Source organism: Medicago sativa, chromosome 8 (genome assembly GCF_051527215.1).
Source record: "Medicago sativa cultivar Bolivia chromosome 8, Bolivia_mono, whole genome shotgun sequence".
Classification (NCBI taxonomy): Eukaryota; Viridiplantae; Streptophyta; class Magnoliopsida; order Fabales; family Fabaceae; genus Medicago; species Medicago sativa.
The window spans coordinates 18,221,363-18,244,485 of record NC_140756.1 but is presented as its reverse complement, the minus strand read 5'-3'; the positions used below and the strand labels follow the sequence as shown (position 1 = coordinate 18,244,485).

The 23,123-nt window shown below is 34.6% G+C and overlaps 2 protein-coding genes across 2 annotated transcripts; one reads left to right on the top strand and one right to left on the bottom strand.

Moving 5' to 3' along the window:
• Positions 1-502: 502 nt before the first annotated feature.
• LOC146897496 (transducin family protein / WD-40 repeat family protein) lies at positions 503-15,063 on the bottom strand. Its single transcript, XM_085735542.1, is given in 17 exon segments — positions 503-723; positions 1,200-1,394; positions 1,396-1,428; positions 1,430-1,704; positions 2,169-2,302; positions 2,646-2,869; positions 3,554-3,982; positions 4,335-4,391; positions 4,477-5,847; positions 5,961-6,338; positions 7,048-7,293; positions 7,413-7,685; positions 8,030-8,194; positions 8,481-8,709; positions 8,933-9,347; positions 9,732-12,446; positions 14,536-15,063. Coding segments are annotated over 17 exon segments (7,656 nt in total). The 5' UTR covers positions 14,939-15,063; the 3' UTR covers positions 503-609.
• Positions 15,064-19,755: 4,692 nt separating this feature from the next.
• On the top strand, positions 19,756-22,718 carry LOC146897495 (serpin-ZX-like). Its single transcript, XM_085735543.1, has 3 exons — positions 19,756-19,886; positions 20,601-21,087; positions 21,761-22,718. The coding sequence occupies exons 2-3, from the start codon at positions 20,620-20,622 to the stop codon at positions 22,529-22,531; spliced, it is 1,239 nt and encodes a 412-aa protein (XP_085591669.1). The 5' UTR covers positions 19,756-19,886; positions 20,601-20,619; the 3' UTR covers positions 22,532-22,718.
• The last annotated feature ends 405 nt before the right edge of the window (positions 22,719-23,123 follow it).

Below are 23,123 nucleotides of genomic sequence, written 5' to 3'. Positions count from 1 at the left end.
GATCCGACATTTTAACCAAAACCAGCCCCTTATGCCACAGTACTCGCTGTCGCAAACCACCGGAGAAGTAAGGGTTTTTGGACATTTATCTTTGATACCAACATTATCATATGTTCTTATTCCTTTTTCAAATAAACACACTATAATCAAGTGATTGAGCTCAAAAGGTAATACACATAAAATATTACAAGACTAATTCTTTTCAAAAAAATTGTCAGGCTTGAGGTATTCATACCACAAAATGCTGACCAAGTGATTTAACTTACACTATACAAAAAGAATGACTAGAACCTAACTGAAGAATGAATGACTAGAACAAAACGGAACCCATTTAGTATTCAAAGCAATGAGGTTCACTTAGCATGAGATGTTTATGTTCCAGGATGAAATGCTTTCCCAAGTTAAGGACTGTTTGCTGTCCCCAATGAATTTATGCTCTGCCTCTTGTAGATCTTAGCATAACATGAAGAGTTCTGCCTCAATACTAGACAGTGGCTTCGGAATGCAAGTTGTCAAAATCAGCGATCAAGAAAATTTAACCACTTTCACTGAGGCATTTGGTGCAATAGTAGAGATTAACATCAATAATGAAGCATCTCAAAGGTATCGTTACACATCCCCGAAACCACGCAGGTGACTTTTCAACTGTACAAGCTTTACATTTCCATCCCCACCGCATGTAAGAAAACCATGTGGAACAACTTGAATGTCCGTTACAGCAGCCTGCGACAATTTAAGTGAATGGTATTAGTGTGTTAAAATTTTGTCCTTGATGCGCTATCTATTCGTGCAATTTTTTTTTTTTTTTTGCAGATCTTGTATCAATTAGTGATGTAGACGAGATAGTAGTTATAAGTAGGAGTAACCTTCATTACATGAGCTAGTTGCTGAGGTTGAATTCAGCTCAAATACAAATTATAAGATGGTTTCATAACCTATCCTCGGCACAATTCATTTAGTAGAGACTAAAGTATAGTTTACATTGGTTTCTGACTTGAGATTATATTTCTTTGCTTACGAGAAAGTCCTTAAGCTTTTAGCTATTTATGGAAAAGTAAAATTAGAGCACTTCTAAAAAAATTGGAATGTAAAAGTAAATTTAAGTTCATACAAGAAACAGCTGTTTAAAATAAGTTAATTTCATGCTAACTCATTCAAAAACAAGAAAATTTTGACATGTAAGTTTCAAAAACATTTACCCGAACAACGCCACCAAATCCACGAGAGCCTGACTGGAGAAAAGTGTGTTTATCATGTAGCTTAGACCAGTGATGTAATAACTTTGAGCTCTCGGCATCCCAGAGCTTGACATCTCCATCTGTGCTTCCAGTCAAAAACAAGCTGGTATTTGGGATGGTAGCTATTTTTGTGACACTCGCTGTGGTCATAAAATTTATGCACATTATTAGATAAGCAATAAAGTATAAACCATAACTACCAATGCAGATAAACTCTCTTTACCTGAATGTGCCTTTGGAATATACCAAAGCATCCCATCAACATTATGGTCCTTGTCATAATTCAAAGATGTGAGAGAGCTATGCCCAATGCTATCAGAACGCCTTTGCCTTTTCGCCTTTCCGGTAGCTATATAGCGGAAGTCGTGAAGTCCAACATCGCCGCCTTTACCACCAGTCACAATAAGAGGTGAAACAGAACCACTTCCTAGTTGATTGTCAAATACAGAAAGAGAGCGCGCACCACCTTCACAAGACATGCAAAGGTTAGTATATAGAAAGAGGTGAGCCAATTTTCCTAAATAAAACAGGACATACACTTTCTTTTAAACTAAAACAATACATAAATTTTAATCCCTCTTGTCTCAAATATAAAAAGAAAATGTTATGTTTGGTGATCCAAAATACAAACAAATATTAACTAATTCGACACTAATTAATGATAACATTTATATTCCCTAAAATAAGATACATTTATAAAATACCCTTTATCTAGTTTCGATTTTATTTTCTGATAACCTTTTTATTCTCATGGAACAAGTTCCCATGAGAGGCAATTTGGAGAATGCAATTACTTTTGTTATCACTTCAAAAATTAAATGAGATTAACTATTTTCCTAAAGGGGGTTAGGTGGTTTATTTTTTTGGGGAATGACACAAACATTTATTAATATGGTGTATAATATAGAAATGCATGATATAGAAATAAACCTTCATGACATAAAATAGAAGCTCGAGAAGTGGAAGGTGGAGCTAAAGTATCCCATATAACCACATTAACATTATTAGAGCTGTATCCAGCCACAGCTATTATTGATCCACTAGAGGAAACGTACGTGACATCTCTGAAATCAAACATAAAATAGATTTTCAGTTACACAAGGAAATTGAAACAAATAACATCTTTAGTATAGAAAAAATAATACATATCAACAGAACAAAAAAATCACTTGGAGAACTCCATATCCTAAACATGATTCAAATGGTTAATATAATCAACTAGAAAAATAACGTTTTAAAAATTTAATCGTAATTTCATACAGTACAAACCAGAAAGGGAAATATAACGTTTTAAGAGCTAATTGTAATTTTCATGATGCTCATATTTTGAATCAAATGTTAACATCCAAACACAAAGTGAAGGATGACTGAAATAATAACTCAGTTCTGAGAAACAAAAGTACATACGAAGCTTGGCCATTAAAGCAGAGGGATGATTCTGTTGGACGAACGTTGCTCCTTCCTCCTACCTCCAGCTGCCATGTGCAGACAGTTCCATCTAATGCAGCACTGGCAAAACGATGCCCAAAGTGGTCAAACTGTAATGCTGAAATTGACGCAAGAGCATAAGGTGGAGGAACATTCGCAGCAGGAAGCACCCCATATGTAGCAGTAGCTTTGTCCTTATTGAACTGTATATTATAAAGCTCCTCATTAGCATAAGCTTCAAATATCAACAATCAATGCAATTAATCAACTCACTAGAGTAATCCAGATAGTACTAGTCCAGTAATTATATTATACTCCCTTCATACCGTTTTAGTTGTCGTTTAAGGTTATTTACACATACCAAGAAAACCAATAAATTTTGTTACTTTTGCTGAAATTATTTAGATTCTTTCTGTAGTATCCTTAACTATTTATTATCTCATTCCACCTATTTCTCTCTTTGCAATAAATAGTCAATGGTATTATTGACAAAACAATAGTTAATGTTGAATAGAACTTTGAAAATGGCAAAGTAAATAGAAAGTTTAGAAACAAAATTCTTCTACAATAGCAACATGTAAAAAGGAACAAAGGGAATAGCCACTTGGAAAAAAAATCCAAATTTTTAAAGGATCTATATAAGATGATTGAAGGTTCAATTTTTATTAAGGGTGTGTCATAAATAAAAGAGCCTAGTTTAACAAATCATTAACGTGAAGGATGCCCTCCTCCTTAGTGACAGAAGAATAGCTTGTGCATGAAGCTTGAAGAGTAAATATGTAACTATAAAGACAAAGCCGGCCTTCGAAAAAAACAAAAGAAGATTGTTTCTATTTCTACAATCACATCTATCATCGTGAATGTACAGAAACTAAAGATTTTTTTACCTCCCACAAGTATATGTGTGTATTGCTTGAACCAACCAAGAAGAAAGGCCTCATTGGATGACTAGAAAAAGCCCTGGTACTTGTATTCTCCAAAGTAGCAGGTGGATCAACAAAATCCTCAAAGTCTTGTTGAGTTTCCCAACCCAATCCAGAGGCACCAATACCAGCATAACCTAGCATTCCTAAAGTTCCATTGCCAGTCAAGTCTCTGCTAGGCCAAGCTGAAGAATCCATACCAACAGTTGCTCCTCCAAGACCGAGGTGTGCCCCTTTTTTCCTCCCAAGGCCAACACCAGGAGAAACACAAGTAGGAGCAGGGGTGGATTCTGAACCTGCCCATCCATTTTGTGGCCAATCGGCCTTGGTCCACAAAAGGTCTGCTTCGCCATTAAAAGGAATTTCATCTTTCAAGTGAAAGAATACTATACCCTGAATTAGATAAGAGGAAACATAGAAATTTACACACTTAGCTGTATATTCAGATGATGGATGATAAGATTTCTCTAGTGTCAGTTTGATAAGAGGAAGACTAAGTATAATCGTAAAGCAATTATAATTAATAGTTATAGAATTATAATTTCACATTATAATGACAAAAATGATACAATAACCATTACAATCTCAATAAAATGCTTCATCCATATCTTTATTTACAAAATATGTTAGTCCCTAGACGCAAATTATCATACAATCTTGTCTGCATAAAAATCATAGACATGTAAATGGTGTTGAAATGAAACTACCCAAAGCTTCAGAATGACAGGAAATTAAGAGGGCAAACCTTCCGGTTGGTCGCAACCGCAGCTTCCTGTTGATTGGTAGAGTTTATACACAGTGCCTGCACAAGCATATATTGACAAAATTCTTATATAGACATACGTGTTTCCATATGAAAATGATTAGATAAAAGGGATAATAACTACCTCCAAAAGTTCTCCATTTCTCTTGTAAATTTCTCTGGGACTCTGAAAGTCTTCAATATTAGCACAAGTTATATCTTTCGAGTTGGATCTTACAGAAGCATGGCCACTTGGAAGCATTCCTTTAACAGGAGATTCTATTTCATGATTATCATGTGAGTCATCAGTTTTATGCAATCCTGTCATAATTGTATACAGGTCATTCCATCCTTTCATAGGCTTATGATCCGTATCCTTTAACCAATTGAGTTTCTCCTGTGCAAAGCAGTCACGTATCAATTTGGGATCAGCACAGTGATCCCATAGTAACTGATGAACAGGATAGTCATCTTTCCCGTTCACCAATTCTGAAATGTCCAGGTTATTGTTCTGATTGGATTCTAACTGCCTTGTTTGTTTTAACCATTCAAGAGTCATAACAGTTGAATCATTCTCCAATTTCTGCCACAAAAATTCCGCAAGTTGTTTAAGATGATAAGAAGAAATGTGAGTAACTGTTGTCGTCAGTAAATCACATAAGTTAAATGTGACTAATATAATCTGCTCTGTTAAGCTGAAGCTATCAGAATCCATATTTCTAGGAGTATTAGATTCCCTATATCTGTGGAAAGAACCAGACACATTTTCATCTTCAAGTTTGGAAAGAACCAAATTCAAATTAGATATCATGAATCTAGACATATGCTGCCACATGCAGGTCCCTAATATCTTCCATTTTTCATCATCAGGAACTGAATACTTCATATCTGCATCTAGTTTATCCTCTGCACATTTGGATACTTGAAGGTTTTCTATATTAGTAATGAAAGAATTTTGAGCCAACAACTGTGCAACTTTTGGGATAAGTTTCTTGAGATTCACCATATCAACCTCATAAGGATTACAACCATCATGTGCAATCAAGAAAGGTTGCACCATAAATAAAAGGGCTTCTGAGTTTCTATGAAGCCAAGCTAATGAAAAATATAAATAATATTCAAATAAATCAAGGATTTCAAGATGCTTTTTGACAAGATCTTTGCTAATAGACCTCAGTTGACTCCTCAAAACAGCTCTTAAATACCACAATGAATTCAGAAGACCTTCAAAGTGACACTGGGAAGTATCCAAAAATTTAGATTTGATATCAGCTGATGCACCTTTCTCAGGAGTTGAGCTTTGTTGAGAATATACCATACCGCAGGCAGAAAAAAATCTTGAATACAAAAAGGAGATTTCTTCTGCAGCTTTAAACAGGGGTTGGAATTGAGAAGGAGATAAATTGGAAACATCAAATCTATCAGTCTTCTTTTGAGATGGTTCTCCTTGAGTGCTTCCATCTGTCACATCATACCCAATGTACCATAACCCGTGATGGCAAAGTAAGAGTAAGATCTGTAAAGAAAAGGGGAATTGGAAAGAGAGTAATCACTGTAAATATATTGCTGCCAATGGTCACACACACGCATAAAAGGAAGAAAAAAAAATACTGTAAAAGGAAAGCATACCGAGCTGATTAGATAGCATGGAGTCAGTGAAAACCTTTGTTCGAAAAGGTCAAACCCTGCGTATAACTTTTGTTTAAAACTATCATTTGATTTCTCGTATTGAATCATGTACTCTTCAGTATAAGAGGCTTCTCCATCAGATTCTGTAAAAGTGTCAGGCCAACTTGGATGCTCTCTTATCAGTTTTGATAAGTAGCAAAGGGCCAAATTCAATTTAACTTGAAACTCCAGATGCACAGATAAATCAGCAGATAACCAGTTAGACGATTTTCCTGGCAAAGGCTTTAATGTACTGGACAGAACATCGCCCAATTCATTCTCTTGATCTGCAGTCCCAATCATGCTCGGTGAAGATGAGAAATACTCCAATGCCTCAAGCTTAAAACAAGAGAACAATAAATATAATTATGAACCAGAAACACAAGTACATACACATGCATATAATGTAACATATTGGCATTGTACTGACACGAGTGTAATATTACAGCATGCACATAAAACTTCAGACATAGACAATTGTGAATATTATCTAGAGCTAACACAAATAAAAAAAAAAATTAACTTGATGGAATCACAAAACCAGTAAAAAAAAGGATTATAGAGTTTTTTAACAATTCTCCAAGAATTTTACTAAGCAACTGGTTAGGAACTTGGAGGAGCACAACAATCATCTGCACTGCAGAATCATCCTAGGAGCAGCAAGTGGACACATTTATTCGAAACAGGCATAAGAAATCTACCGCAAAAAGAAACAATAATCTCTTCTAAAAAGGACCATTCTATAAACAAGGCGATAACACACCAACTTTTCCACTTTCAAAAATAAAAATGAAAACAACGTCTAAATATAAAGCTATTGAAGGTACAACACGTATTTCTCGCATGTGAAGAACAAAGTAGGAGATCACAGAGGTTTCATGTCAAGCAGCCCAAGGTAAAACATATCTCAAGTCACGTTCAACAAATAGTCGGAAGTTTAAACAAAGTAACTTGATTTGGCTAGATATGCTTGTATATTAAGCTTGCTCATTTTTAAAAGTACAATTACAAAAATCGAATAACTGTGTAATATATTAAATAAACTTACAGGAATACCACATCTTTTTAGGGCAGTAACTGTCATCAAAGTTGCCCACCTTAAAAGGATGGCAGAATTTTGCTCTCCTACAGCATTCCGCATGCTATTCTTTGTTGCAAGCATTTGGCAATAATATCCAACAGTAGGGTCCAGAAAAGAACCAGAATTGGACATGATGGTGGACTCGGGAGCCACAGTGTTTACTGAAAACTCTAGCATTCTATGAAAAGATTGATAGCAATTACCCATTTCCCACTGCAAATCAAGGAGAGCTAGTTACAGTAAGGATCAAGTATGAAAAAAGCCATTACAACTTAAAAGCAGAATATAACAGAATGTTTTATGGATACATGAATGCAAGTAATTTTGGGCACCTCTAGAAGGCTAGCCAGCCAGTAGTCTCCTCTATCGATTGCCGATGGAAATATATACTTAGCAATTAAGTGACGCTCCAATGGTCCGCCATGGCCTTCAACAAGGCGACAAATGACGAGTGCAAGCTGTTCATCCCCAAGGTTTTTAGCACAAACATTTATAGCAGAAGAATGATCACCTCCAAGCATAAAGAAAGCAACCGCCAATTCCAACTGATGCTTTCCCAATAAGACATATGCATTTTTTAAAGCAGCAGCTTTATTTTTCTCATCCTGTAGTCAATTAATTAAAATTACTTTAAGGATTTAACATCATAAATGTGATAAAACAAATGCATGTACAACAAGGAAATTTTACATTTGCATACTCCATATTGAAAGCAAAAAAAACAAATCAACCGCAGTTCAACCAATTCAGCCCAGTTCAACTAAACTGCGGTACAACCGGGATCAAAATAACTGGAAAACCATCTGATTCCCAGTTCAACTAATTGAACCGGCCAGTTGGTCCTGTTTTTAAAACATTGGCCTAATTAGTAGTCCCTTGTTTGTTGGCTTAATGAAGGAGCCATTCGAAAAAACAACAGTGCTTGCAGATGTGCTGTCAGACAATTTACCTGAAAATTGCGCAAGAGAAAACCCACTAAAGGCTTGTCCTTCTCATCTCTACTGATTTTGAAAAGGCCGGCTAAAACTTGAACTCTGTTCAATGCAATATACAGCAACGCACAATCCTTAGGATTTTTATTCTTCAAATATTGTGCTCTTGCTAATTTCTCCATCTATAATTAATAGAAATAATGAAAGTATTTAAGCTGTCTGAATTGGAAAGAGTAATAAACAACAAAATATTCTAATCATATAGAAAAAGTCTATATCAGCAATTTGTGAAATAACTTATTTTCTTCCACATGCCAATTTTTTGAAGTTAATGAAAAATCCCTGCTTTTCTTGCACATCATTCAATCAGCATAACTAAGAAGGCTATAATTTCAAGATTTTGTTTTCGCTCGTTTACTCATATAGAACACGGAGAAGAATGCAAAATAGAAAAGGACCAAGCATTACCCTTGCACGCAATTGAGGTATGTTAGCATACCAAAATCCCATACCCAAAGCACGCATTTCTTGCCACGATGGTTCATTGGGTATGACAGAACCTAATAGATTTTCTACACAGTCAGAGTGGTAAGCCCATACGAACAACCTTGAGTTAACGATCATCTCCCCGATAGATGCAGCTCTAGCAAATTTCCGTTGAAAAAGTAGTTGCTGAAACCTTAATGCAACCCAAAACCTATAATGAAAATTTTAGACCATATTATTATCATGTATAAAAAAGCAACAAAGTGCCCATCAGGTTCCACCATCACTGCTCGTGTATTTTTATATATAATAAATCATCATCTGAATTCATATCAATTCTCGGTACTACAAAAATCAGGTGACAGGAAGAAAAAAACATCAAACAGGAAGATTTAACAGAAAACCATAAAAATACTGCATAGGTTCAATAATACCTTCGCCCAGGTTCATCAAGACTTTGATATGCAGAAGAGGAGTCTGGATTACTAACTTCCCTGAGCAGATCAATGATGGAGAGAATCTCTGCCCTTTCTATGTTGATCAAATGTGGTAAATTGGGAAAATTCTCTAAAGATTCAATAAAGCCATTAAGCTCAGAACTAGTTGTGGTGGAACTTCTTTTATTTTCAGAACTGTAATCCGAATGATATGAAGTGATTGAAGCAACATCCCCACTCCAATTAAATCCCTTATCCTGCGAACTTTTTGGCATACGGCCTTCTAAATAATCTGACAATATGATACTTGGAAGACCATTCCTTTTGGTGATCTGTCTCTTTATAGGATCATAATTAGAAATCAGGCATTCAACAAAATGTTTAACAGCTGCATAAGCACGTTTCCAGTTGCCTGAAAAATATAAAAGTTATAATGCGGCGTGAAAAAATGATATAATTCCAATCACATGCTTGAGTAAGTGCCTGTTCTGATTAACTTATTTGAGCTTATCTACTAGCATAAACACTTTGAGAGAGCTTGTGAAATCAGTTTATGACATGTCCATAAGCTGTTTTCAGTTTATTTTCATAAGCTCTCTTGAATAGCTTACGAAAACAGCTCATAATTCGAAAACAATTTGCCTTTATTTTATCTTTTGTTATCAAAATAGCTTATACATAACTAATATGATAAGCACTTATGGTATAAAAGTTTTATTAAGTTGTTTATCCAAACATGAGTTAAATTTGTTGAGTCATCAGTCATCATGAAAGAAAACATTTACTCAACCATTACCTGAACTTATATTGATAAGAAGTACATCAGGGTGATAAGTAGGCAAAGACCCACTGATCAGTTCAGCTACTTCTAAGATGCTCCACAAACCAACCTTGGTAAGGAGTTCAGATTTTAATTGTTCCTTGGCAAGAAACATGCTACTGTACAGGTTATTGTTGTTCACATTATTTGTGATGGACTGCTTCGAATCGCAATCTGCAAGACTGTCTCCAGTTGAAAGCTCTCCGAAAGCACCAATGTCACGATCAGTAAAAACGGCAGAACTTATGTCTTCATATGTTTCACCCTTGCAATTATAGGCTCTTGGATCTGAGTCACGAGAACGAAAATTACTCTGTTGCTTTTTATCCACATGGAACAACCAATGACTAAATATACTGAAGTAATTTCCATGAATTACCACCGGAGCAGCTCTGGGTCCCCATAAGAAATCATTTATTGGAAGGGAAGTTTGAGCAGTAGCAATGTGAGACCATACATTTAATTTTGGAAAATTTACAGAGTTTGACCTAGTCAGGCCGTCACAACGCTTCCGAGCATATACTTGCAATACATTTTGTAAACTAACTCCAAGCAATACTTCACCAGTCCCTAAAGTTAACAACCTGAGAGTAGTAATATCACTTTCAACCGTGAGTGTATCTTCTAAAATAAATGTCCCTGCAATGATCAGATTTACAGCATCCCATATATGGATGGTATTGACAGCATTCGAATCATTTCCGTTGCAGAATGTAGCAACTTTCTGACCACAATCAGTGAAACATATACCTTTGACAGGACCAGTATGTGCAACAAACATACCCACAAGCTCCCACGGCAAGTTCAGGGTCAACGGATTGTCACGGTTGCTTTTCCAGAGTTTCAAGCTACCATCAGAGCAGCCTGTGGCCAAGATATATGTAGGAGAGCTACTACAAAGATCATTTGCAAAGCCAAACTCTTGTTGTCTGTGACTCAGGGTTCCTGGATCCGCCACTGCAAAACTAGTAACCGAATCATTGGAACTTGGAAAGTCGGATGAACATGGAATTACAGTAATGTAATATCTTTTACTAGCATATGTACTTTCAAATGCCCAAACACTGTTGTCATCAATGCTTTTAGCATCAAAATTGCATTCAGAACAGCTTGTTGACATGTCAAAAGAGTGCAAGTTAACTTCCCATGATAGAGCTTCAAATCTCCCCATCCAAATTGCCAATAGCATAAGTTTATTATTACGAAATGTTTTATTACACGTAGTGTTCAAAGGAATTGCAAATATATCGTGTGGGCCATCCTCATAAGGACCATGACCAGTGAAGGGAATAGTGCATAAGTAGTGACATTCTATGTTTTCCTCTTCAGTTCGACTAATATCAACTATGAAGCAATCAATCCCCCTGTTATGTCCCATAAAAAACACCAGTTGCTCATCAAGTATTGAAGGTGCCCATGTCAAGCTTGTATACATGGAGCACGAGTGTTGAGTTGCAAGCTTTCCACAGAGTTCCCAAGTAGGAACCAACGTTGGACATCCCAAAATGGAGTTTGAAATATTAGAAAGTGACCAAAAAATAAGCAGTCCATTAGAATCAAGAGAAGCAGCAACTTGAGCTTCACTTGTATCAGGATGAATCGAAACCTTTAATATTTTCCCACTGTGTCCATCTAAGTTTAAAGACCCACCAGTCAAACGGGAAGATATTTCATCTGTTTTACCATTATCAAGGGAGTTCTCAACAGTGTCGCGTGTTTCCTGAATATGGAAAAATGACCAAACTAAGGAATTACAAGGTAAGAGCTGAAGTAAAGAGCATATACTTGGTGGACCAGACAAGGAGTTTCTTGATAACATGACTTTATTATGTATAAGTACTGCGTTTTTAAAATCAGATGAGTCAAATTTATAAATGTTTCCTATGTCATGGCTCTGAAGTTCATGCTTCCTCCATAATGTAACTCGGGGAAACCTCAGCGGGGAAACATCATCAAGACAGTGGACAGCCCAAAAGCTAAGCAACATTCCAGGACCATATCCAACTAACCAATCACACTTTCTCACGTCGTGCTCAAATTCTTCTTTGGAAAAAATTTGTCTGTCTCCTTCGCCTCTTCTAAACAACCCCTCGATTTCTGTCCCCCACATCACAAATATATCTGAACCAAGAGTTCCATTTAAACACTGACTAATCTCAATAACAGCAACAACACAAAAAGAGGACCCTGTGTTCTTCCCAGCCCTCTTGGTCTTTCCATTATCAACCTCACTCCATAACCTAGCAGTTCCATCTAAGCAGCATGTCAGTAATACATTCCCTTTTGAATGCCTGCTATATCTGTTTGATAGTCTTCCCCTTGATGGTCTCCATTGAATTGTCACAACAGGTAGAGGGTGTTGAAGTTTGGCTTTTGAATATTCAGATACTCCATTGCTCTGACATACAAACACACATTTGCTTACCTGACCGATTAAGGACCCTTGAATCTGTTCTTTACTAGGACGTGATGCAGTTGCTGAAGGGCCTTCAATAGACCAGGTTGCACTTACGAGTGTTTGGGGCTGATCTGCTTTGAACTTCCACGCGATTTCCCAACATTTGTTACTCTTTTTCCAGAAAACTACCTCCATTCCACCAGATATAATTCCGTCCCCTGATCCTGTCCATCTGATGGTCTCCACTTCTGTACGTTGTACAAGCACTGCATTCTGGCTCCAACAAAAAGAACCTGAATATGAGTGACAAGATTGTGTTTTTAATATATAAAGCTAATCAAATAAGAGGCTCATTTTTCTATTGTAATATTTTCTGTCTTTTCCTGAAAAGAATAAACATATTAGCAACAAGAAAGTGCAAGAACAAAGGATAAGAAAAGAAAAACAAAAATTAGAATTTTCTTATCTAAATTCCTCCAAAATAGACATTACCATACTCTGTGACTATTTATAAAGGTGGACAGACTATATAATATAATAATACCTAGAGGGCCTGTTTCTTAGGCTTTTATTCCAAACAATATGACAGACTTCAAATATTACATAATTTACGAGTAGATGAGCTAGCTGTAAACTAAAACTTATATGGAAAGGAAACCCTTTAGTATTAACTGAAATGCTCAGTTTCTGAAAAGTGATGTTGGGGAAGTTCTCAAATGTCAAAAGCTCACTCAGTCTAGCTGCAAAAATATCCATATTTTTGAATTGCTTCCTACCCAACTTCCCATATTTTTCATAAGGGTCTTGCTAACAAGTGCCCTAAGGGCATTGTTTAAGGAAATCATATATAGAAATATTCTCTTGAAAACATAAGTCAAACATATGAAAAAGTAATAATCACACATATTTCTATGCAAAAGTTACTACTATTGATTACTTAAACAATGCCCCAAGGGCACTTGTTAGCATTTCCCTTTTCAGAATCAAGGGAAACACATTTGTTAGAAATACGTGAGTTCACAAATACTCAAAGTATTGAGTTAAGAACCATCCTTCCTGGCCCCTTAGTATAAGGTTAATAATGAATTGAAAACTGTTGAGAAATTAGATGTATACACTACACACAACATAACTCTTTGCTACCTACATAGGAAGGATCGAGAGAAGACTTACAGCTGATTTCACATCAAAAGATGATAACAAATCATCCAAAAACTTGGAGAGCTATCTTTACTTATAACAAAATGGATTTTTCTCTAACCAAGCATAAGGTGCACTAAAACCCCAACATCACTTTCCAAGTAGAGTTATATCAGTCCCTATCAAACCCTCCAAAAACCATAAGAAACTTACATCACTATGGACATTTGATCTATCCAGAACCGACACTTCAGATTAAAGGCGTATTAAGTATCCCAACACAACACAAACACATGAATTATATTCAATCACTTCCATTTCCTTAAATTATTATCGATGTCTACGTGTCGGTGTCATGTCCATATCTATGCTTAGTTGCATTGGATAATTAAACTAAACCCACAAACAATTACCCCCCAAAATCCTAAAAGCTATTAAAATCATAGTTTTTATTCACAATATTCATTATTTCAGCAATTAAACCAAAAAACCAATACAACAACAATCAAGCCTTGTCCCATTAAGTGGGGTCGGCTACATGGATCAAAATCCGCCATAATGTTCCGTCATATATCATATCTCTATCCAACTCATTAATCTCTAGATCTTTCTAAATAGTTTCTCTCAATAGTTTTTTCCAAGTCTTCCTCTGCCTCTAGTGATTTGACTACTCCCTATCTCATCTACTCTCTTTAATTCAGAATCTACAGGACTTCTCTCTACTTGCCCAAACCACCGAAGTCGAGTTTCCACCATCTTTTCTATTATAGGTGCTACCCCAAATCTCTCTCTAATGTTATCATTTCTAATTCCATCCCATCTAGTCTTTCCCTGTCATGTCATACAACTAATTTCAAAACATCTCTCTGATTTGGCAGAATACAAGATACTCATTTGATGTCAATGTAAAACTATTTTACACCGATGGTGCATCTTCTATTTTCTATTCATAATTTTACACTCAAAATTTATTCTTCAACTCACTTTTACATGAACATATCCATACATTCAACTCACTTTTAAACAGAATCAATTTTACAAAATTAATTCTTGTCACCACAGAACCAAACATACAGTTAGTTGCAGTTGATAATTAAACTAAACCCACAAGTAGTTACCCCCTAAATTCTCAAAACCTATTAAAATTACTAAAAATATAGTTTTTAATCATCATATCCATTACTTCAGCAAAAAAATCAAAAACCCATAGAAAAGAGGTTAAAAATCGAAACTTTGAGTTACCTTTAGACTTAACAGAACCATGGTTAAAAACCCAGATACAATTTTCAGCAGCAGCAGCAAGATCACCATTGGAGGGTACTTGAGAGGACCATGAAACAGCAGAAACAGGGTAAGAGTGATCGGAGGAAAGTTCAAAGAATTGACGAAAAATAGGACCAATACGTGATTGATGATCAGAAAGAGGAGAAGGGAAATGGGCGATGACGAGAAGGGAAGAAGCTCCATAAGCGATCCATGAGTAACCGGAGAAGTTTGGAAGGAAATCGATTGTGGAATTGGAGAGAGTTGGTGATGGTGGGATTGTGTCGGATCTGAGGAGATGAAGAGGAAGATGATGATGATCTATGATGTTTTGAGAACATGATGGTGATGTTGATGTTTCTTTGATTGTGTTTGTTGTCATTGTTTTTATTGTAACTATGTTGTTGTTTGTGTTTCTATGTTTTGAGGAAGAAGATGATGAAGAAGAAGAAGAAGTATAGTGTTAATTCACTTGGCTTGAGTGAAAGAAAGAACCCATGTTTATTTAAGGTTGGTTCTTTTGTTTGTTATATATATATAGGAGCAAATAGTCACTTTAGTCCCTGACTTTGCACCTCGCTGTCACATAGGTCCCTGACTCAGGATTAAATACAAAAAGTCCCTGACTCTACACTTCCGTTATCACTTTAGTCTCTGCTGTTAAAAAAATCTGTTAAGTGATGATGTGGCACGCTGACAAGGAGTATGACGTGTCACAGGGACTAAAGTGAAAGTAAAAAATGGTCACTTTGGTCCCTGAATCGAAAATCAATATCCTCAATTTACTGTTAGATCCCTGACTGTGTGTACTTACTGTCAGTTGCGTCCCTGAATCGAAAATCAATATCCTCAATTTACTGGTCCCTGAGTGTGTGTACTTACTATCAGTTAGGTCCCTGACATTAAACACGAAATTTCACTAAGATCCTTGGCAAGTTGTTAGTTTAACATGCTACTTACTCAACACTAAGGTATTTGTGCTAAATATCAAAATATTATTATAACACTTACAAAAATGATTCCATAGTTTAATAACAAATGTTTCCATAACATAACTATTAAGTCATTAATGTCAACCATAGAGTAATTAAAAGATTGCACCATATTTGGGCATATAATTTAACAAGTCATTACATAATGATTCAGCAAAATATTAAACAAAATATCGCACCACAGTTGTGCTTATAATTTAGCAATTTTGGTACATAAATAAACTAACAAACATCGCATAGTTGGCCTCGGACCCCTTGGAGTTGGCATGAAAGATGTAAGCATTTGTAGTTCATTCAGACGTGCATTTGGATTTTGACCCCTAATTTTGTGTTTACTATCAGGGACCTGACTGACAGTAAGTATACACAGTCAGAGACCTAACATAAATTGATGATATTGATTTTCGATTCAGGGACCTAACTGACAGTAAGTATACACAGTCAGGGATCTAACAGTAAATTGAGGATATTGATTTTCGATTCAGGGACCAAAGTGACCATTTTTTTACTTTTACTTTCACTTTAGTCCCTGTGACATGTCATACTCCTTGTCAGCGTGCCACATCATCACTTAACAGATTTTTTTAACGGCAGGGACTAAAGTGATAACGGAAGTGTAGAGTCAGGGACTTGTTTGTATTTAATCATGAGTCAGGGACCTATGTGACATCGAGGTGCAGAGCCAGGGACTAAAGTGACTATTTGCTCTATATATAGCTTTTCATCTTATTTTGGTAATATAATTTTGTAATGCAATTTGATTGGAAAAATTCTTTATAATAACCAACGAAAAGACGGACACGATCGTGCCTGTCTTTTTGGTCGTTTTATTGTGATAATATTTGAAAATTATGAATATTTATTTATGTAATTTTTATTTTGATTAATATTAATATTTGTTGCTTTCAGATTATAAGAAATCAAACAGATCATGTTTATCAATTTCAATGACACCAATATATTCTGATTTTTCATAAAGGGCCTGTTTGTTACGGATTAGAATAAGGGCCCGTTTGTTACGGATTAAAATTAAAGTGATTTTGGTATAAAATAATTTAGAGATTATATTTTAGAGATTATATGAAAAATCAGAATCTATTTTGTGTTTGTTTACTGAAATAAAAATCACTTTTTTTAAACAAATAATCTAGTTTGTTTGGATGCAACTACATAAAAGAGATTTTTTGTTACAAAATTAGTTCAATCTTTTAAATTATATTTTCTCTCTCCTCTAAAAAAAATCTATTTTATTTTAAGCTGCTCCTAACAGCTTCTCATTTGAAGCTGTTTTTAGATTATTTTTAGATTCTGATTTTTTTTAAAATCTGTAACAAACGAATACAATACTCTTAAAAGTGATTATTTTTTTAAAATAAGTGATTTTTTTTCTTAAAAAAGCTATAACAAACGGGCTCTAAAAATGATTTTGACATAAAATAATTTAGAGATTATATTTTAGAGATTTTATGAAAAATCATAATCTATTTTGCGTTTGTTTACCATAATAAAAATCATTTTTTTAAACAAATAATCTTGTTTGTTTTGATACAACTATATAAAAGGGATTTTTTGTTACAAAATTAGTTCAATCTTTTAAATAATGGGCCCGTTTGTTATAGCTTTTTTAAGAAAAAAAATCACTTTTTCTAAAACAAATAATCACTTTTAAAAGTTTTGCATCCGTTTGTTATAGATTTTTAAAAAAATCAGAATCTAAAAAAAATCTAAAAACAGCTTCAAATGAGAAGCTGTTAAGAGCAGCTTCTCAAAAAATAGATTTTTTTTAGAGGAGAGAGAAAATATGATTTAAAAGATTGAACTAATTTTGTAACAAAAAATTCCTTTTATATAGTTGTATCCAAACAAACTAGATTATTTGTTTAAAAAAAATGATTTTTGTTACGGTAAACACACACAAAATAGATTCTGATTTTTCATAAAATCTCTAAAATCTCTAAATTATTTTATGCCAAAATCACTTTTATTTTAATCCGTAACAAACGGACCCAATATTTTCTCTCTCCTCTAAAAAAAAATCTATTTTTTGAGAAGCTGCTCTTAACAGCTTCTCATTTGAAGCTGTTTTTAGATTTTTTTTTAGATTCTGATTTTTTTAAAAAGCTGTAACAAACGGATGCAAAACTTTTAAAAGTGATTATTTTTTTAAAATAAGTGATTTTTTTCTTAAAAAAGCTATAACAAACGGGCTAATAATCTCTAAAATATAATCTCTAAATTATTTTATGTGAAAATCACTTTTATTTTAATCCGTAACAAACAGACTCTTAAATTGTATTTTTTTTTTATATTTTGGTGTAAAAAAAATATAATGATTTGTTATAATTTGAAAGCAACAAACATTTATATTTTTAATTTTAATCAAAATTTCATAAAAACAACACTGTTCATAGTTTTTAAACGTTATCGCAATAAAAAGAACGAAAAGACATGCACGTGAATGTCCCGGCTAGTATTAAATAAAAAAAAAACTAGCATACTCAATGAATATAGGTTCTTGTTCATATATTATAGTTTGGCCTTTAAAAAGAAACATATTGATCCTTAAAAAAAAAAGCAAAATTACACTAAAAGCCCTCTATCTTTTTTAGTTGTAACATATTGCTCCTATATTTTTTTTATGTTTCGTTTAAGTCCTTTATTTATCAAAATATGCACAAGTTAATATTTTCTTTCATTTTTTTCATTAAAAAAAAAAACCCTGAAAAGGTATCAAAATATGCACAAGCTTATCAATAAAGTTATTATTTCGGCATTTTTTTTAATGAAAAAATAAAAGAAATGATTGACTTGTGCACATTTTAAGTTTTAACCCACTTGGATTGTTTTGGTGGCGTTGGCTTGAGTCTTGGAGTGTGCTCATCCTCAATGTTTCAGGTTCGATTATCCTCGATAACAACTTCAATGAACTAGTTTAGTTTCTTAAAAAAAAAAAAAACTTGTGCACATTTTGATAAATAAAAGACTTAAACGTGACAAAAGAAAGATAAATGACCTCAAATGTAATTTAAAAAAAAAAAATCAACATTGCAAATAAAAATCCATATCCATCTTTTATTTGATTTATTTATTTTGGGATAAAATAATTTATTCAATTTTGATATCTTTTAGCGGCAAAAACTTGGGATTTTTGCTCTCCACCCAGCACGTTTTGCTCGCACCCTGCAAGCGTACCAAAAATACCCTTGCGCAAGTTAAGTCACGTAGCGTGACTTAACTAACGTACGTTGTATTTATGCGTGACTTAAGTCACGCACTACGCGAGTTAAGTCGCGCAAATAAGGTTAATTTTTTTACTTTTTTTTAATGCCCTCTTGAGGTCAAAACTTATTTGATATCCTCTTCGGTATATGCCAAATAGCTCCTGGGGAAAATAGTGATCAGCCCTAGGGAAAACGACATCAAGATGCCCTTTTTCCGATCGGACCGAGCACTACTTCCCCCAGAAGCCACTGGTATATACCTAAAGCGGTATAACCACCCTAGAAACTAATAAGAAACAAAGAAGCAGAGCAAGAAGAAGAGAAAGAGTGGGATGATAAAATGTGAGGAAAAGAGGAAGCATGTGAGGGTTTTTATAGGGGGTATGAGGTATATAGCAATTAATGAGTCAAAAAACGTGGTCAAATGTGAAGGAAAACGTGCAAAAACCATTGAAGACCATTGACTACCATCCAAGAAACGTTTGTGCCTCAGTTTTTAGAACTGGCCAATTTACGCAAGTTAAGTTGCGCAGTGCTTATAACGTGCGTGACTTAAGTCACGCACAACTTATATGATGCGTGAGTTAAGTCACGCAATGTGACTTAATTAACACAATATATTTTTTATAATAAAGTCAATAAAATTGTGATAGCGTGAATTCAATAAAATAAATTAGAAAAATAAAGTCAATAAAATAAATTTCAATAAAATTCGAACAAATTGAACTTGAAGGAATTTTGGAGTTGGGTGATTTGAGAGAGATTTTTGGGATTTTTTGAGATTTTAGATGAGAAATGAGGAAATGAGGTGCTCTGCCTTGTTTAAGAAAGCACGCAGCGTGAGTTAACTAACGCTACGCATGTTAACTCACGCAGCGTTAGTTAACTTGCGTAACAATTAACACTTGCGCAAGTTAACTTGCGCAAGGGTATTTTTGGTAGGCTTGCAGGGTGCGAGCAAAACGTGCTGGGTGGAGAGCAATAATCAAAACTTGGGACCAAAGTTTAAAGCCCACCAAAATTTTCTATATAAGCAAACAGCGGCAACAATTAAACTTCACACTCTTTCTCCGATTTCAAGTTCGATTTCACCGTAACCTAATCAATCCGATTCAAGGTTATTTCTCTTCTCCCTATTATTCTTGTGTTCCCGATTTTAGAAGAATTAGGGTTTTACTTGTTTTCAAATTTCAAACCCTAATTTATTTTGAGTCATACCTATGTACATGCATTTGTATATTGTTTAACAGATTAATTTACTCTCATAGTTTTGATTCACGTTTAAGTTACTTGATGAATCAAAATCTTACCTTGTATAGGTCTTTGAATATATAAGACACCGTGTATGTGTATGTGTATGTAAGTCCATGATATTATGAATACTATGAATATTTGGTAAACATCACTGATTCTATTAAAATGTCAAGTTCGTCGTCAAATTTAACCATTTATTATCAATTATTCCCTATATTTTAACAACTTTCTATTAAATTGGTTACCATCTTTAACCATTTACCATCAATTTAGTCTGTAACATGTTACAAGTAAAATTTGACATAGTCAGGGACCTTTTCAAAATATCCATAATCTCACGGACCTATATCAATTTAGTCCGTAACATGTTTTCAGAAGAACTAATGAGTACAATTTGACAAAGTTAGTGACCGATTTGAAATATTCATAATCTTAAGGACCTATTTGAAAGTATCTTACAACGCCAAAGATTAATTTAGTGGTATACTCATTTTCATTTATGCCTTCTGTTTAATTTCCATTACTGTATTGTTGTGTTCCTCATGGAAGTGTTTCTTGCTTTGTCATTGCTTTTCAGTTGAAAAATCAGAAGAACAATGGCTCCCTGTGATTCAATCAACAAACGGAAAAGAACGGTTCTTGGTGATGAATCAAAAGAAAAAGAGGAACAAACATTGGCTCACCTTGATGAATCAAGCACCAACCAAGCGAAAGTTTCCCTCACCATCGCCAAACATCTCTTCTCAAAAGAATCAGACAACAACGTCGTCTTTTCACCATTGTCTCTCCAAGTTGTTCTCAGCATCATTGTTGCTGGCTCTGAGGGTCCTACTCAACAACAGCTTCTCGACTTCCTTCGTTTCAAATCCACTGATCATCTCAACTCTTTTGTCTCTCATCTCCTTTCTGTCCTCCTCAAAGATGCTGCTTCTTCTGGTGGTCCTCGCCTCTCTTTCGCCAATGGTGTGTGGGTGGAAAAGACCCTTTGTCTTCAACCTTCCTTCAAAGAAACCGTGTCTGCTGATTATAAGGCCACTTTGTCTTCTGTGGATTTCCTGAACAAGGTATGTTACTTTGTATATCTCACTCTTTCCATGTATTATAATTGTGTCACAACAATGCATTTCTTGAAATTTTTGGTTGTTTAATTGTTTTAGTTGTTAATGCATTTCTTGCACTTGCTTTTTTAAATGGTGTTTGATTAATGATGTAGTTGTTAACGATGCTAACTGGATTTGGAACTTGAAAATGTTTGTTATTTTACCCTTAGTCTGGCTCAGAAGCTTCGTGATTTAATCTTTCCATTTCATCCTGGCTTGGTATACAGAAGAGTAGTTTTTTTCCTCTGTATAGGACTTAGCTTGTAGACATGCTTCTTCAAAAGAATGAAAGGTGTAAAATAGTCATTTGAATAGGATTTTGAAGTTACATCTGTGTTTATCTAGAAGGGAAAAAAGGATTATTATTAATGTTGTTGTCTCTTTTAGCATACAACTATTTGACCAAAATGATTCTAGAGTAACAGATATCAACTTTCCTCTCCTTTTTGTTTTTTAGCATCCAACTAATATAGCCCCGTAGTATGTGAAAATTAGACCAACAGAAAGTTAATTTCTTCTATTGATATACTTGTGAAAAGAATTCAACTAATTTATTTGCATAACTGTTTTTCAAATTTGATGTTTTAAAGGATATTGTTATTGTATTACTGATTTTTAAATTTGATATGTTTTAAAGGCTATTGAAGTGACTAAAGAAGTGAATTTATGGGCTGAAAAAGAGACAAATGGTCTTATTAAAGAAATTCTTCCTCAAGGGTCAGTTGACAGCTTAACTAGACTCATATTTGCTAATGCATTGTATTTTAAAGGAGCATGGAGTAATCCATTTCCTAATTGGAGGACAAGCAAATATGATTTTCACCTTCTGAATGGCAGCTCAGTCAAAGTTCCTTTTATGAGCAGCAACCTTGACCAGTTTATTAGTGCTTTTGATGGTTTTAAAGTTCTTCGTCTTCCTTATAAACAAGGAAAAGATAAGCGACAATTCTCTATGTACATTTTTCTTCCAAATGAAAAAGATGGACTATCATCTATGGTTGAGAAGGTGACTTCTGAATTTGAGTACATAGAGCACAAGCTTCCGTATAAAAAAGTAGGAGTAGGTAAATTCCAAATTCCAAGATTCAAATTTTCATTTGGGCTTGAAACTTCTCGTATGATGAAGGAGTTAGGAGTGAGTTTACCTTTCTCTTCTGGAGGTTTGACAAAAATGGTGGACTCTCTTGAAGGTCAAGACCTTTCTGTTTCCAACATATTTCACAAGTCTTTCATTGAAGTAAACGAGGAAGGCACTGAAGCTGCTGCGACCACTGCTGGAAAGGTGGCCTTGTGTATTCCAAGAGGAATAGATTTTATAGCCGATCACCCTTTTCTATTTCTAATTAGAGAAGATTCGACCCAAACAATCCTCTTTGCAGGACAAGTTCTGAATCCTCTTGTTGGGTGATCTTAACTTCCCAAACCGCAATCAATTGCATCACTCATAGATAACGAGGGGAACTCGTTTTTCTTAATATAGTTTAGTGTTTCTGATATGATCTAATTGGGACAAATATACTAAGATTATCTAAGTGGTTATGTTACTTCTTTTGAGGCAAATTTATGTTTTGATACGATCTTAATTGTGGTTATTATCTGTTATTATTTTGATGCATATTTTTATATTTAGAAATGTACAAAGTAGTTGATGTTGAGACTTGAGAGTTATGTCTGGTACTAAGTATGTTCCATTGGATGAACAAGAGTTATAGAGAAGCTATAAGATATGTGTTGATGAGGCTAGTGAGAGTGGAGTGAAGGTGAGGGAGTTGAGTTATGAGAGGAACAAAACAGATGGAGTCTGATCAATTTGTTGAATTAGAGCTTTCATGTATAATGTGGTCTTTCTAGTTCCTTTATATATCTCCAGGAGAACCATGCAACATTTTTCATGTTTTCTTTTGTCAAATCTTTCAATTAAAAAATGTTGCAATATGTAGAATGCACTTTTTTGTTTGCCATCATATCGTTTGAATTGGGGATGATGATGCTGATAAATT

Excerpts from the sequence above, each read along its gene's own strand:
- LOC146897495 (XM_085735543.1), top strand. The coding sequence starts at position 20,620 with ATGGCTCCCTGTGATTCAATCAACAAACGGAAAAGAACGGTTCTTGGT. Across the intron at positions 21,088-21,760 it reads CTGTGGATTTCCTGAACAAG|GCTATTGAAGTGACTAAAGA; the intron begins GTATGTTACTTT and ends TATGTTTTAAAG.